Source organism: Macrotis lagotis, chromosome X (genome assembly GCF_037893015.1).
Source record: "Macrotis lagotis isolate mMagLag1 chromosome X, bilby.v1.9.chrom.fasta, whole genome shotgun sequence".
In the NCBI taxonomy this organism is placed as follows: Eukaryota; Metazoa; Chordata; class Mammalia; order Peramelemorphia; family Peramelidae; genus Macrotis; species Macrotis lagotis.
This window is the reverse complement of record NC_133666.1, coordinates 261,694,855-261,712,571: the sequence shown is the minus strand read 5'-3', so window position 1 is coordinate 261,712,571 and position 17,717 is coordinate 261,694,855. Positions and strand designations below refer to the sequence as shown.

General features: G+C 40.8%; 1 protein-coding gene across 1 annotated transcript in view; it reads right to left on the bottom strand.

Annotated features, from left to right (window-relative positions):
• Positions 1-15,931, bottom strand: part of DEPDC1B (DEP domain containing 1B) — a 114,742-nt gene extending 98,811 nt beyond the window's left edge. The window contains exon 1 of the mRNA XM_074207830.1: positions 15,767-15,931. Coding sequence (XP_074063931.1) covers positions 15,767-15,814 — 48 coding nt within the window. The 5' untranslated portion in view covers positions 15,815-15,931. The remainder of the gene's footprint in view (positions 1-15,766) is intronic.
• Between the last annotated feature and the right edge of the window lie 1,786 nt (positions 15,932-17,717).

The window sequence follows — 17,717 nt, the reverse complement described above, 5'->3', positions numbered from 1 at the left end:
GTGTATAATGTTCTGGTTTTGCTCACTTCACTTCACACTGATGCAGGGAAATGATGTAAAGAATTATGAATTAGCAGAAACAAAATCCTGTAATCTTAAATGCTGTTAAATCCTGTTAAATAGAGATTCCTTATCCCGGTCTCTCTTTACCTATTTCTCTCTCTCTTAACTCCTGGGCCTTCGTTATTCATTCTGTTTTTAAGTATTTCTGACCCTTTGGGAGGAAAAGTTTTTTTTAACCTGTTTACTTTGTTATATAATGAAATCCTGAGCAGTTTTAACATCCTTTGTTTTTCAGTGGCTACCAAATTCCTGACCCCAGATCCCAGAGACAACAGCATCAGTTTATGCAAGGGTTTTCTAAAAGGGCAATCATGATTTCTTACAGTATAAAAATAGTCCTTAGCATTCTATGGCTTCTGGGGAGGCTAGATGGAACACTATTGTTCTATTAGAAACCAGGAGGGAGGGGCAGCGAAGTGGTGCAGTGGATAAAGCACCAGCCCTGGAGTCAGGAGTAACCAAGTTCAAATCCAGCCTCAGACACTTAATTAGCTAGCTGTGTGACCTTGGGCAAGCCACTTAACTCCATTTGCCTTGCCAAAAAAAAAATTTTTTTATGGTTTGTTAAGTCATTCCCCAATTAGTGAGCATTGAAAATTACCTTTCAAAAAATTTCACAAATGTATAGCTTTAGCTTTTCAATGTCTTTCTCATTCTTTATCCTTTTTAATTACATCGTTTTTGCTTTTACATTGTCTCAGATCAGGATTGCTCATCCTGCTTTTTCTTTTTTTTTTTAACTTCAGCTGAAATGTAATATATTGTGTTCCAGGCTTTAAAAAGGTATGTTTTAATAGGCAAGGTACATTATGGAAAGATAGGCGGAGTTGGGACAAATCTTGCTTCAAACACTTAACTATGTGAACCATAACTTCGCACAGCCTCTTCTATGAAAGGATGGGGTTTGATTTGATGCCTCTAAGGTCGAACTATAAAGTTATGTTCCTATGAGCTCCAGGTCATAGAAGAAGGTAAAAGATGAACTCCTAGAACAGGGGCCTCCAAAACTTTCTCCTCAATATTACCAGGATCTCATCACTCCCACTCCCCCCATTCAGGTCATAGATCTTTGGAGCCTAATACCTAGTCATCATTCTCATCTCTATCTCTACCTTGGACTTCACCAATTATCATAGGTAGGCTTCCATACCACTTCCCCAGCACCTATAAATGTGTTTCCCTCTTTATCCTGCCCCATCTCCTTGGTTAACTCTCTTTCATGTATTGCTTTCCCCTTTTACAATGTATTGATTATCTTGCTTCCTTTTAATAGTATCTGACACAAAGTTATCATTCCATAACACACCAATGCAATCCATGGGATTTCCTGAGCAAGGATATTAGAGTGGCTTTCCTTTTCCAATGAATTAAGGCAAACAAAAATTAAGTGACTTGCCCAGGGCCACATAGCTAGTGTGTCTAAGTGTCTGAGGCAGGATTTGAACTCAAGTCTTCCTATCTCTAGCCACAGTACAATACTTAAGAAATGCTTTTATCTCTCTATTTAGTTTTAAAATAACATTAAAATGATTTTATTTATTTGGGGCATAAAATCTGTTTTAAACTATATGATGCCATTTTAAAATAAAATTATAAACACTATCCTTTGAAAATGCTTTGCACACTATGAAGCACCAGAGTAAGCAAAGGGAATCAGAGGAAATCAACCCAAAGTTAAGTTCTTAATGCTATCATAACTGGGAGTCATCAAAGTCTATTCCGTAGTGCTAAATCTCTATTATTTGCTTGGAAGAAGAGAAAAGAGAAAACAAACTTCCATCTAGCATCCCTGGGTCCCTGAATTGTACAATGAGGGTATTGGACTTCAATTCTAAATATATAATTCTATGAAATTTTCCCATGTGGCTTCAGTGCTACTTTAGGGAGAGATCCCATAGAAGTCCTCTGGTCCTTAGCCTGAAAAGAAAGGCTATAACATTAGGGTACAGATTTTCCCACGAATATTTCTAAATTTAATAGGAAGATGATCTACTTGGGGCCACTTAGGCACCTGGTCTAGAGTTAGGAAAACTCATTTTCCTGAGTTCAAATCTGACCTCAGACACTTAAGAACTGTGTGACTCTGGGCCAGTCATTTAACCATTTGCCTCAGTATCCTCATCTGTCAAATGACCTTGAAAAGGAAATGGTAAACCACTCCAGTATCCCTGCCAAGAATATTGTAAATGTGATCATGAAGACACAGACACAACTGAAAAATAACTTGAAAAGTAAATGATTTACTAGGTTTCTTAATTTTTCTGTAACCCCCTTTTCAGGGAAAAAAAAAATTCCACGTGGGTTAAATTTTGCCATATGTGCATTCTATACTGAGACAGCTGACAAATATCCTGGAGAATCCTAAAGAACTTACTGTGGCAGCCTAAAAGGAAAAGTATATAAGTCCCGGCATATATCAGACTTCCAATCACAATAAATCTAAAATAATTAATTCGCTATTAGTGGTAAGAAATACAATGCATACTAAGTTAAAGAAACTTAAACCCAAGGAAGATCATATAAAATGAATATGGTATCACCAAAGTCAATGACCAGTCTTCATCCTTCCCAGTATTATGACAAACTCCATTATTTTTGAAATAGATATTCACTCACTTTGATGCAGAGAAACCTGGGCATGGGAGTGATGAGATCAGTTGGAGACAAACTTTGTAAATCTTTTGTTTGCATTTAAAGGGAATCTATCCAATTTAGGCCACACCAGAGGGCCTGACCTTCAACCTGATTTTGATTGCATTGTTTTCTGGTGGGGCAGTCAGCACAGGCCCTGTAAACACCCAAGACCACCCAAAAGAGACCCCTCTCCAAAAGATAAAATCTCCAAAGAGGGTCCTGGATCACTCCCAAGTCACCACCCCCTCCCATGGACTCTGGGAGAGAATTTAAGGAGATTGAGACCTGCTTTTACCTTCTAGCCTCCTGCTGAACCCTGGCCAGCTGGTCTGGTCAATTCAATCAGCAATTCCCATGGTCTTCTCTTTTAAACTCTTTTTAACTTTTCTATTTCTTTCTTAATATGCTGCAACTTCCTTTAATAAATCTCTATTTTCTTCCTAAAACCTGCATTCCCAAGTCTGAGTCATGATTCATCACGAGGCAGAACTGAACACAAGAAACAAATCATCAGCAACAACTTGACAACTTCTCCATTCTTTCCTTGTTGGATTTCTGTGATGACAATCCTCTCCTGATTCTCTTCCTACTTGTTTTCTCTAAAACTTCTCAATTCTCTTTGGCAGATCCATCTTCTGTGCCTTCATCCCTAACTACAGGGATACCCTAGGGTTGACTTGTGCCTTCTGCTCTTACCACTCTGTGCTGTCTGTGCTCACAATTTATCAGTTCCCATGGATTTGTTTATCTATCATCTCAATGTGACATAATAAATGCTTGTTGAATATTCAGTTGATACTTTTCAGGAATGTCAGTGAAGTAAGCTTGGTGGGACACACCTGTAATACCATCAGGGAGGCTGAGGATGGTCAATTGAGTTAGGGAGTTTTGAGTTGTAGGAGGCTAAGCCAATGGGGGTTTCATAATGTTTGTCACCTTCAGGTTACCTAACTAGGGATGAGTTGGCCAAATAAGATCAAAGGTCCTGGGGATCAGGTCCAAAAAGAGTTGCTGTACTACCACCCTGGGAGAAATCAGGAAATCGATATCTTAACCTTTCTGTTCTTTATCATAAAATGAAAGAATTAGACTAGATGAATTCTAAATTCCCTTCCATCTCTAAAAGTACTCTGCTAGGTATCACAGGCTAGGAACATATCAACTCATAATAACTCACTAGATAGCACTTTATGGTTGCAAAGCACTTTAGATACATTATTTCATTACCTGTGAGGCAGAGAGTTTTATCTTCATTGATAAATCAGAAAACTAAGGTTCCAGGAAGTTATTACCCACTCAATAATAAAAGCAGTTCACATTTATATTTTGCTTTTAGACAGTGATATCAAATTCAAAAAGAAACAGATCCCAGTGGGTGACAAATTGACTTGGAAAACCACAAATTAACAATGTCAGTGTTGGGTTATGTTTTTATTTATTTTGTTAAATATTTCCCAATTACATTTTTAATCTGGTTCTTGGCAGTTTTGTGAGCTTGTAGGCTTGAGTTTGATAACTCTGCTTTATGGTTTACATGCCTTTCTCCCTGTCAACCAACCATAGGAGGTAAACAATAACACATTAGCTCCATTTTATAGAAGAAATTAAGGCAGAGAGAGGTCAAATGACTTACCTCAGGGTCTCACAGCTAATAAATGACAGACCCAGGATTTAAACCAAAGTCTCAGGCATCTATCTATCCCTGGATGTCCCCGCAATCAACTTTCTAGTTTGGCTTATGTGGCTAGTAAGTAACTGACCCTGGACTTTAGCCTACATTTGCTTATTCCTTAGGGAATTCTCTTTTTTTTTCAAGAAAGCAAGAAAATATGTATTAAGCACTTACTATGTAACAGATGTTTTCCAAAGCACAGGTTACAAAGATAAAAAACAGAAAACTTTTTAACACATCACTGCTGACATTAAATACCATACCTTGATCCAAAAGGATTTATTTAGCAAATATTTAGCACACTTACTATGTATATGAAGTGTTCTGGATGCTATGTAAGATGTAAAAAAATGAGTAAGAAACAGTCCCTACCTTCAAGGGGCTTAAAAACTGCTATTCCAGGCAGATAATTAATCAGTTTTTTCTTAAGGTCCTGATCTGTGATTTCTTTGGTACAGAGGAAATTCCCACAACCAAAGCAGATTAGGGTCTACATTGAAATTCATAGCCAAAGAGATTTGCCCAGAGGGGATGAATTGCTCCTGGAGACAGAACCATAAGTGTCAAAAAATAGGATTTAAACCTCAATTTAATCTCAAATTTCTCCATCCCACAGATCTCACTTTTGGTCTTATACAAAGCTATTTGAACAAAAGAAGGGAGAATAGTCAAATCCAATTTGGGATTTGAGAAAGAAAAACAAGGGTGGAAGAAATCTGAGAAAGGGACAGGTAGTGATTGACCAGAACAACCTTGGAAAAAACTTGAGATTATCCAGTGATCTGTTCACACTCAGATTGTTTTCTATTATCTATCTGGCAGATCCTTCTCAGTCTCTTTTATAGAATCCACCTCCACTTCAAGCCCTGTATCTCCAACTGTCCTCAGGGTTAGGCCCCAGGGTACTCTTCTTCTTCTTCTTCTTCTTCTTCTTCTTCTTCTTCTTTCCTTCCCCATACTATTTCACTAGGTGATCTTCTCAACTTCCATGCATTTTAATTACCATCTCTACACAGATGATTCTCAGATCTGCCTATCCTACTCCTATCTCTCTACAGATCTCTACAACTTAAACTCCCTAAGTCCAAAAAGACACTCATCTTTTCCATGAACCCTACCCCCCACACCTGCCCCATCACTGTAGAGGGCAACATTACCCTCCAGGTCCTTCAAGTTCATATCCTAGGAGTTATTCTGGATTCCTGCCATCCCTCAGCACTACCCTACCATATCCAAGCTGTGACTAAGACCTGTCAACTTCATCTGTTCAGCTTCTCTCCAACAGGCCCCCTTCTCTCCTCTGACTGCCACCATTTGAATGCAGGCCTTCATCTATTGCCTAGACTATTATATTAACCTGCTGGTGTGTCTGTAGGCCTCCCAGTCCATCCTCTATTCAATTTCTGAATATACACCCCCCCATTCCAGTAGCTTCCTAAAGTTTCCAAGAGGAAATGCTGGAGATGGTCATCCAGATCTATGTCTGGCCAAGCAGTCACTAAATCCACTTTAATCCAATTCATTTGAAAGTCATGACATCATCTTCCAGTAGTCAAGGTCTACTAAGAGAACAAAGAACAAACAACAAGAGAAAATGCTAAACCACTGGTTTATCATTCAGAGCTAACTAGCTAGTTTTCTTACACTTCATTTCCTAATACACATATCCAGTGACACTAGCCTCCAGGCTGTTTTAAAAGCAAGACACTTCAATTCTCAGCTTTCAGGAATTTTCTCTAATTGTGCCTGGTACCAGGAATGCTCTCCCTCCTTTCCTCCTTCATTTAAGTCCCAACTAAAATTCCATCCTCTGAAAGCCTTTCCCTCTTATTGCTCTTGTGTCTGTTAATTATTTTTATATTTGTCCTGTACATGGTTGGGATGTAGATATATATAGAGAGAGATAGATATACACACACATGTATTTTGCATGTTATATCCCCCATTAGAACATACCTCATTTCCTGATGTATAAGACACACTCTTTTTGGAAAAATCTGAGGTCTAAAAACAAGTGGCTATAGTTTTTTTGTACTTGCATTTTTCTTTTTCGCATTTGCTGTCTTTGTGCTCATTGTTTTGCATTTGTTACCAGTATATTACATTTTACCACATTCTGCCTAGAAATGGCTCAGAAAAGATTTTCGTTCGGTGCTGAATTCAAGTTCAAAGGTTGCAAAAAAGTGAATGGAAATTGAGCTGCTAAACATCAGTATGTTCCTCCTCCAAGTGAGAAAATAATCCAAGACTGGTTACAGGAAGAAGAAACCCTTCTTTCTAAGAATGTTACTACAGAAGAAGGCCAGGAGAGGTGTTAGTCAAATGACCTTAGGTAGAGAGGGAATTGAAGAGGTGGCAAAGGTCCATTGGAATTCCTGTGTCCACAAAGATGGTTCAACTGGAGACCAGAAGAATTGCTGATGAAAAAAGAAGTGACTGATTTCAAAGGAGGAAATAGCTGGTGCTTCAGGTTCATGAGCCATGCAACCATGCATCCACCCACCAGACTTGCCCAGGGAGTGCTTGTGGTCAACCACAGACCAGAGCCCAGGCAGGAGAGTTGTCAGAGCCTCTCCTAAGACAGCGATTTGTCATCAAACGCAGATGAGGACAAGCTAATGGATGGACAGTGATGAGGAGATGTATGAATTTTATAATGAATAAAACAAGTTTCAATAACTTTATGTAATACATTTTTTTCAAATTTCAGACCCCGAAAATTAAGGTGCATTTTATACAGGTCTTATACATGGGGAAATACAGTAAGCTCCTTGAGGGCTGTCTTTAGCTTCTTTTTTGTATTCCCAGTGAATTGTTGTTCTTATTAAATATTGATTGTTAAATTGACTGACTGATTAGGACAAAGGAAGATAAAAATGAAAAATAGCCTGGAAAACAAACAAAGAAGAAAAGAAGTTGGGGGCGGGGGGGAACATTTAGGAGAGAAAAAGAAAGAGGCACAGAAGACTGATGTCTATATTAAATACAACTCAGGTGCCTCCAAAATAGGCTGTATCATTCACAAAGATCAATTTTCCCTTAAGTGTTTAATGTTAAACAACTTATTAGGAGACACATAAAGTCCCTGAATCAGGAAGCAATTTTTAAAAACACATACAACTAATCTATTTGAAAACAGCATCTATCCTCTGCATTTTCAAAACATAAGCTGTAGTCACATAAATCCCCCCTTTAATATTTCAGCAAGTTCTAATAAGTACAGCTACAATGAAATTAATCATTATGAAGAGCGAAGTCAACTAGAGAAATGACTGCATTTTTATGGGCACAAAAACCTAGACACACTTGAATTATACTCCCTCCCCCACAAAAAAAAATCATTTACAAGCTTTAAAAAGATTAGACTCCCAAAATTAATTGGTTTCTTTCATAGTATTTCAACAAAACAAACATTTATTAACTGGTTCCTATGTGTGCAAGGTACTGTAAATGCTGCAGTTACTCACAACACAGGAGTTATCTTTTAAAAATAAACAAGATTTTGTCTTTTTTTTTACATTTGTCATTGTGAAGGCCACCTTATCAAGTCACCAGGCACCTACTATGTGGTAGCCACTGTAGCAAGTACTAAGGACTCAAAGAAAGGTCAAAAACATGGTCCTTGTCCCCAAGAACCCTCTTTATAATACATACACGTTAGACAATGTGAATGGAAGGTATAAAGCACTAACAGTTGAAGAAATAAAAAAAGACCTGAAAAAGGTTGAACTTAAGATGGTAAGTCTTGAAGAAAGCCAAGGGAGCTTGGAGGAAAAAAACATCCTAACCACATGGTAGAGGGAGGCCAAGCAAAGTTGAGAGAAACAACATCACATATGAAAAATAGCAAACCAAGTCTAGGGTAATGGATCTGAATAAATGGAGAAGAATAAAGTCTAAGCCTAGTGTGGTGGTACATGCATGAAATTCCTATTCCCAGGAGAATGAAGCTGGTGGATCTCTTGAACTTCAGACTCCAGGCTACCATGATAAAAACCAACCCAGTGTCAAAGTAAGTCCCCCATTCGAAAGGAGATGGGAAGATGAAGGGCTAGGCTGCTTATATAAAAAAGGAGCAGACTTGCCCTGGTCAGAAACTAAGGAAGTCAAAATTCCAGACCATAAGTGGGGTAGGTCAAAGAGTAGCCCCTGCAGTAGCTGACCCAACTATCAGAAAAATAAAAAAATAGAAAAGGACCTAAAAATATGGGTAATTCAGATCAAAGTGGGCAATGTAATTTTCTCTCTTTCTTTCTTTGTCTATCTGTCCATTCCTCCCTGTCTCTGTCTCTCTCACTTCCTTCCTTCTTTTCCTTCCCTTTCCTCCATCCACATAGAATAATATACCCTTTCCATGGGCACTCTACCCAAAGGAACATAAATTTTGATAGCTGAAAATTCATAAGATATCTTGAGATTTATGAGCTAGAGTCCTTTCTTAAGGATCATGCCTTAAACCCAAATCACTTTAACTTTCATTGATTGGTCAACAACTATAGGTCTTGGGTCAAGGTCATGGTTTGGACCCAGACTGCTCAGAATGAATATAAATAGCAATTTTGGTTTTGACCAGAAACCCTAAGGGTCTTCTCCTCCCAGAGGTAAGACCCCATAACTGTTTGTATGCTGGTATACTTTACAGAACTAACAATTTGGAACTCTACTCAAAGGATCATTAAACTTGCATAATTCTTATCCCAGCAATACCTCCATCAGGCATATATCCCAAAAGATATCCTGTATATTTACCAAAAAAAAAAGTGCTCCCACAACACTTTTGCTATGGCAAAGAACTGGGGGACAGTCAAATTACAGTATATGAAGGCAATGGAATATCATGCCATAAGAAATGGTAAAATCCAGGAAAAGCTGGGGAGACTTGTATGAACTATTGAAGAATAAAGGGAGCAGAAACAGAATAATTATTCAATGACAGAACCTTTGACACAGCAATGCCACCTAGGTATGTATTCCAAAGAGACCAAATAAAAAGAAAAAGGATCCATATGTACAAATTTATTAGTTCTTTTTGTGTTGTCAAAGAAACAGAAACTAAGGGGATGACCATCAATTCGGAAATACCTAAAGTTGTGGTATATGATTGTGATACTAATGTGCTGTAAGAAATGATGAGCAAGGGGGCAGAGCCAGGATGGCAGAGTGAAGGCAGAAAATCCTCTTAAGCTCTCCCCCAAACCACTTCAAATGCCTTTAAATAATGACTATAACCAAATTTCAAAGTGGTAGAACCACAGAAAGGTTGAGTGAAACAATTTTCTAGCCCAAGACAACTTGGAAGATCCACAGGAAGTGTCTTACACTGGAGTTGGAAAGGACCCTGGTGCAACCCAGGTGGCACAGGAGCAAACCAGCTCCAACCATCTGGGAACAGCAGTAGGGTACCTGGGTCTGTGGCAGCAGGGGCAGTGTCCAGACTTCTCAGCCCAAGGAAAACATAGAAGGTCAGTGGGAAAACTCTGCCACACCAGAATAAGGGTAGAGTCCAGTCAGTCCAGGCCTCAAAGCAGAACTGGTCCCAAGAACCATGAGTAGGCTTGGGGAGCCAATCAGGAGAGCCTCCGGGCAGTAGTCAGTGTGCTTAGCCTATGATAGTAAGGGGATCTGGGGAGACTGCAGAGCAGGGACCCTTCCACATGGTTCCAGAGCAGAGGGGAGGGCTTATGGTCATCCATACAACAGAGCGTAGACCAGCAGAGCAGTCAGAGCCTCTCATGAGACCTTGAAGGAACTGAGATCCCTGGAGGATATCCCTGAAAACAGCTGCAAAAACCCTCAAAATCTTGGAATACAGCATACACCACCCTGGAAGCAGAGCTCCACCTTAACAAAGAGAAATGAACAAAACTAGAAAAAAAATCCAACTATAGACAATTACTTTGGTCCCATGGAAGCTCAAAATACACACTCAGAAGATAACAAAGTCAAAGCTTCTGTATCCAAAGCCTACAAGAAAAATACAAACTGGGCTAAGGCTATGACAGAGCTCAAAAAAAAAAATTGAAAATCAAACAAAGGAGTTGGAGGAAAAATTGGGAAGAGAAAAGAGTAATGTGGGAAAATCATGAACAACAAGTCAGCAGCTTGGTGAAGGAATTACAAAAAGATACTGAGGAAAATAACAGCTTAAAAACCAATTTAGGTCAAATGGAAAAAAGAAGTCCAAAAGGCCAATAAGAAGAATGTCTTAAAAAGCAGAACTGCAGGGTGGCTAGGCGGCACAGTGGATAAAGCACCAGCCCTGGAGTCAGGAGTACCTGGGTTCAAATCCAGTCTCAGACACTTAATAATTATCTAGCCGTGTGGCCTTGGGCAAGCCACTTAACCCCATTGCCTAGCAAAAACATAAAAAAAAAGTTCTCTGAAGGAAACAATTCCTTAACTGAGACACTGTTACATTGTAGGTGGAACTGTGAACTCATCCAAGCTTTCTGGAGAGAAATTTGGAACTATACCCAAAGGGCAACAAAAATGTGCATACCCTTTGATCCAGCAATACCACTACTGGGTCTATACCCTAAAGAGATCATGATAAAGGATAAAAAAAAAACTTGTACAAAAATATTCATAGTAGCCCTGTTTGTGGTGGCAAAGAACTGGAAACCAAGTAAATGTCCTTCAATTGGGGAATGGCTTAGCAAACTATGGTATATGTATGTCATGGAACACTATTGTTCTATTAGAAACCAGGAGGGATGGGAATTCAGGGAAGCCTGGAGCGATGTGCATGAACTGATGCTGAATGTGATAAGCGGAATCAGAAAAACACTGTGCACCCTAATAGCAACATGGAAGTGATAATCAACCTTGATGGACCCGCTCATTCCATCCGTGCAACAATGAGGGACAATTTCAGGCTGTCTGAAATGGAGACTACCATCTGTATCCAGAGAAAGAACAGTGGAGTTTGAACAAAGACCAAGGACTATTAACTTTAATTTAGAAAAAAAAAAACTGGTACCTTATTATCTGATCTTGCTATCTCCTATACTTTATGTTTCTTCCTTAAGGATATCATTTCTCTCTCATCACACTCAATTTGGATCAATATATACCATGGAAACAATTTAAAGACTGGCAAATTGCCTTCTGTGAGGGGGGAGGGAGTAAGATTAGGGGAAAAATTGTAAAACTCAAAATAAATAAAATCTTTATTAAAAAAACGAAAACAATTCCTTCAAATGTAGAATGGAGTTAAGGGAAGTAGAAGACTTTGTGAGAAATTAAGAAACAATAAAAAAAAAATCAAAAGAATGAAAAACTAAAAGAAAATGTAAAATATATCATCGAAAAAAACTGACCTGGAAAATAAATCCAGGAGAAATCATTTAAAAATTATTGTATTACTTGAAAGTCATGACCAGGGAAAGAGCACAGACTTCATTTTTTGGGAAAATCTCCAGGAAAACTTCCCTGATATCCTAAAATGAGGAATAAAATTGAAAATGAGGGAATCCACCAGTCACCTCCTGAAAGAAATCCCAAATAAAACCTCCCAGGAATATAATAGGCAAATTCCAGAACTCCCAAGTCAAGGAGAAAATATTACAAGCCAGCAGAAAGAAACTTTTCAAATATGTGGCACTACAGTCAGGATTATAGCTTCTGTATTAAGGGCTAGTAATATGATATTCCAGAAGGCAAAAGAGGTTGACCAAGAATCAAGTACTCAGCAAAATTGAACATCCTCTTTCAGAGCAAAAAAGATAGACTTTCAAAGAAATAGGGCACTTTCAAACTTTTGGGTTAAAATGACCAGAGCCACACAAAAAAAGATTGATCTTCAAGTATAGGACTCAGGTGAAGCATAGAGAGGGAAGATGAGAAGGGCTAATTATGAGGGATTTAATGATCCTGAAACATATATATTCCTGCATAGGAAGAAGATACTGATAACTCATATGAATTTTCTCATTTATAACAGCAGTTAGAACGAGCAAATAAAGACAAGGCACAAGAGGGAGTTGAATATGAAGGTATAATATAGTAAAAATTAGGAATTAAGGGGCAAGAAAGGAGAGAGAAAGAATGAGGTTAAGGGGGAAGATGAGGGGGAATGAGTGAGCATTCATTCTCATCAGAAGTAGCTCAGAAAAAAAAAGTAGCTCAGAGAGGGAATAAAATACACTCAATTGGGTATGGAAATCTATCTTATCCTACAGGAAAAAAGGAAGGAAAGGGATAGTCAAAAAGGAACAAGAGGGGAATGTAGGTGATATAAGAGAGGGGAAGATCATGGGAGAGGGTAACCAGATACAACACACTTCTAAACAGGGACAGGTGAAAGGGGAAAGGGAATAGAACAAATGGGGTGGGGGGGAATAGGATGGAGGAAAATACAGTTAGCAAAAGCAACTGGGAGAAAAATACTGAAGCGATTTCTCTGAAGGACTTATGATAAAGAATGCAATCCAAATCCTAAAAAGTCATCTAAAAACTACTAGAAACAATTAACAACTAGCAAAGTTGCAGAATATAAAACAAACCCACATAAAACCTCAGCATTTATATATATATTACTACTAGCAAGATAAAGCAGCAAGAGCTCGAAAGTGAAATTCCATTAAAATAACTTCAGACAATATAAAACAGGCAGGCTCACAAACTCTATGAAAACAACTATAAAATACTTCTTTTACAAATAAAATCATATTTAAAAAACTGAGCAAATATCAACTGCTCATGCACAGGCTGAGCTAATATAATAAAAATGGCAATTCTACCTAAATTAAATTACTTATTTAGTGCCCTATCAATCAAAATTCCAAAAACTTACTTTGATGAATCAGAAAAAATTATAAATTCATATGAGAAATTAAAAAGTCAAGAATTTCCAGAGATTTAATGAAAAAAGTACAAAAGAAGGTAGCTTAGTCCTACCAGATCTAAAATCATATTATAAAGCATCAGTCATTAAAACTGTCTGGTATTGGCTAAGAAAGAGAGTGGTGGATCAGTGGAATTGACTAGGTGCAACAGCAGGAAATGATTATAGTAATCTGCTATTTGATAACCTCAGAGTCCAGTTTGGGGGATAAAAACTCTCTTTTCAATAAAAACAGTTGGGAAAAATTGAAAGTTAGTATGGAAGAAACTTGGATTAGACCAACACCTCACACCTCATACCAAGATAAGATCAAGGTAGATATAGGATATAGGATTTAGACATAAAAAACAAAATTATAAGCAAACTAGAAGATCAAGGAGTAGTATAATTGTCAGATCAATGTAAAGGGAAGCACTTTATAACCAAGGAAGAAATGGAGGACATCATTAAAAACAAACTAGATAATTTTGATTACATTAAATTAAAAAGGTTTTGCATAGATAAAACCACTGTAACCAAGATCAAAAGAAATGTAATTTGGGAAACAATTTTTACAACTTTCTGATAAAGGACTAATTTCTAAAATATATAGAGAATTGAATCAAATTAAAAAAATTAAAAATTAAATGAAATTTAAAAAAAAAAGCCATTCCACAATTGACAAATGGTCAAAGGATATGCAAAGGCAATTTACAGATGAGGAAATCAAAGTGACTCATAGTCATAAGGAAAATTGCTCTAAATCATTACTTATTCAAGAAATGCAAATTAAAGCGGCTCTGAGGTACCACCTCACACCTCTCAGAATGGCCAATGTGATCAAAAAGGGCAATGATCAATGTTGGAAGGGATATGGAAAATCTGGGACACTAATGCATTGTTTGGTGGGGCTGTGAACTCATCCAAGCTTTCTGGAGAGGAATCTGGAATTATGCCCAAAAGGCAATAAAAATGTGCATACCCTTTGATCCAGCAATACCACTACTGGGTCTATACCCTGAAGAGATCATGAAAAAGGGTAAAGACATCAGTTGTACAAAAAATTTTCCCAGCAACTCTGTGGTGGCAAAGAATTGGAAATTGAGTGAATGTTCAACAACTGGGGAAATGGCTGAACAAATTGTAGCATAAAGTGCGTGATGGAACAGTCTTGCTCTATTAGAAACAAGGAGGGATGGGAATTCAGGGAAACCTGGAAGGATTTGCATGAACTGATGCTGAGTGAGATGAGCAGAACCAGAAAAACACTGTACACCCTAACAGCAACATGGGGATGATGATCAACCTTAAAGGATCTGCTCATTCCATCAGTGCAATAATCAGGGATAATTTTGGGCTATCTTCGATGGAGAATAAGAATTGTGGAATTTGAACAAAAAAAATTATCTTATTATGTAATTTTGCTATCTCTTATATTTTTTTCCTTAAGGATATGATTTCTCTCTCAACATATTCAATTTAGATCAATGTATACCACGGAAACAATGTAAAGACTAATAATAGATTGCCTTCTGTAGGGAGTGGAGGAAGGGAAGATGGGGGGGGTTGTAAAATTCAAAGATAAATAAATTTTTTAAAAAAGGAGCATTCAGTTCTCAGAAGTTGAGGCCAAGGAGAGCAGCAGAGCCAAGGTGGAGTGAGCTGAGACTCCGGCTCCCACTTTTTACAAGAACAGCTGAGGTGCGCTGCTTCACCCCAGTTTTATATTCAGGTAAAAACGGACATGTGTGCTGTGTCCGGCTCCCGAAAAGGAAGTGATTAATTCAAGTTCCAGGACCCAAGGGCTGCTGCCGCCGATCCAGTCCCGGCATGGCTTTGCCCCAGGAACAAGGCAGGGTTCTTGGAGGAAAACCTCAACAATGACCGCAGGCGATGACGGAAGGGAGGGTGCCCCGGCCCAAGGGCCAGGAGGCAAGCTGAGGGTTAGAACAGAAAACCGCTTGGCCGCGGCGGGGGTGTAGGAAGTGTGGCTCAGGAAGGGGCCCCCAGCCCCGGGGAAGAGAAGCCGGCGCAACAGGGGCCAGGCCGGCTCGGGCTCTCTTCCCTGGGGGCACCCTCGGACCATCCGGGCCGTTTAGCCTTAAAGTAAGAAAAAAGTGGTCAAACCAGATGACAAGACCGCAGGGTTCAAACCCCATTCGATCTGGAGATGCCTTTACTCTATATAAATACGAGCCAACATGCGCATCCATGCACACGTGTGTGCGTGTTTACATACACACGCATGTGCCTCCACACACGCGCAGCTGCGCACACAGCTAGGTGTGCACACAAAGGCACGCGCAGGGCACAGGCGGGGCCCACCCTCGCGGGCCCGGCCTCCCGGCGCAGCTGTCCGCGGGGCTCTGCAGCCCTGCTCCAAGCCGGACTCCCGAGTCCTACAACAACAAACCAGAGCGGGGCGGCCCGGCCCGGCCCGGCCCGCGCAGTCCGGGTTTCTAAGTAACTGCAGTCTGGCCGCGCGCCCACGGGGGCTCCTTCCCGGAGGTCCTGGGGCCCCGCCGCCCCCACGCCCCGGAGGCCCGAGCGCGGGCAGAGGGGGCGGGTCTTACCAGCCTGGTCGCGCGGTAGGGCCCGGGCCCTACCATTCGGTGCTCCATGCCCCCCGGCCCCCGCGGCGGCGCCCGCTGCGCCCCCGGCTCGGGAGGGGGAAGCTGCCCGCCGGGCCAGGGACGCTGTTTGAATCGAGAGCCTGGGAGAACGCCGCGCTCCGATTGGACGTCGTCGGGGGACACGTGACGAGCTTACGTCAGCGGAATCGGGATTCCCAGGGTGGGGCCGCGGGCCGGGGCGCGCCGGGCGCCTCAGCCGCCCTTCCTAGCCCGGCCAGGCGGAGCTGCGGCCACGCGCCTGGAGGAAGCGGAGGAACGCCGCCCCGACCGCGGGGCCCCGAACCGGGCCCATCCTTAGCGGGAGGGAAGGAGCAGAGACAGGGGCGCCTCGGCCTGGGGCTGGAGGGCCCACTGCCCCCTTCCATCGGCATCCAGCGGTTATGGAGTCCATTTTGTGCCCGAGATAATAAATAGGAATTGTAATGAATAGAGATCGTCGGGGGGGGGGGGGGGGGGGCTGGCAAAGGCTTTGGTCCGAAGGAGGGTGCAGGGTGAACTGGAGAGCCTCGGTGGAGGGAGAGGCTCAGGGGAGGCCTCAGCTGGAGCCGGGAGCACGCCTGAAGGAGGAGGAGGAGGAGGAGGGAGAGAATTGGGGGGGGGGGGGGGGGCAGCCCATATAACTGTTAGAGGCTGGATAATCCCCGGTGGGGGTTAGAGAGGAAACTAGAGGGGTGCGGGACATGAGAGATGTTCATCCTTCATTCTCCAAGAATATCATGACATCGGGGAGTGATGCCGAGACCAGCGCATGAACTGGATTTGAGGGAGGGGTGCTGTGCTGTCACCAGCCTCACCTTCTCCTCCAGGGTCCTCTGGGTCCGGAGGCCAGATATGAATCAGGATGACTGGAGATGGTCCTGGTTGCCGGACAATCGGGGTTAAGTGATGTGGCCAAGGTCAAAAGGCTAGTAAGAGTCAAGCGTCTGAGGCTACATTTGATCTTAGGTCTATCCTCTGCATCACTTCTCTGCCTGGAAAGGTGGGTGGTAGGGGGCAGGTTGGAAAGGGCGTCAAAACTTTTATATTTGATCCTGGAGATGATAGGGAGGAGGTTAACCTTTGATTCAGCAAGTTCTGTAGCTGGAGAAGAGAGGATGGACTGGAAAAGGGGGAGACTTAATAATATAGTTAGTAATTAACTATTAGACAAGTGACAAGTGGTTAAGCATAAGATCTTACATAGCCACAATGTAAACATCATGAAACATTTCTCCAGAGAACTGGAAAGACCTCAATTTGGATGTAGGTGATCTTAATCTTTCTAAGACAGCCCCACCAAATCACCTAATTTTTAAGGTGGAAGATGTCTCAAAGGTTTGGTACAATCTGTGACTGGGAACAAAGACAAGAAGCAGTTGTCCAACCCCTCCCATCCTCCAACTGGAGGTTTATTTGAGAATGGGTTGGACAGCTGCTTCTTTTAGAAGGCTATCTCTGATTGGAAATTGTGACATAAAGTCCAAATTTGCCAAGTCTCAACTTCAAATCACTGCTCCTGATTCTGCCCTCTAATGTTGAACAGAACCAGCTAATCCCTCATCTTTTTGTGAGCCCTTTGGATAATTGAACACAATCTATCAAATCTATTAGGTCTCTCCTAATTAACATCCCAAGTCCTTCAACCAATTCTTAAATGTCACAGGCTTTAAGTCCTTCACTATCTTGGTTACCTTCTGGAGGCTCTCCAGTTTTAGCCAATGTCCTTTCTAAATTTTGGAACAGAGAACTGAAAATAATAAACCAAATTTATTTTGATGAGGACAAAATACACAGAAATTGTTACCATCTTATTCCTAGAAGGCCTGTTTCTCTCAATGAAACCCCAAGATCTCAGTTTTTAGTGGGCAGTCAAATCACACTTGTGACTCCTATGGAGTATCATCAGAAAACT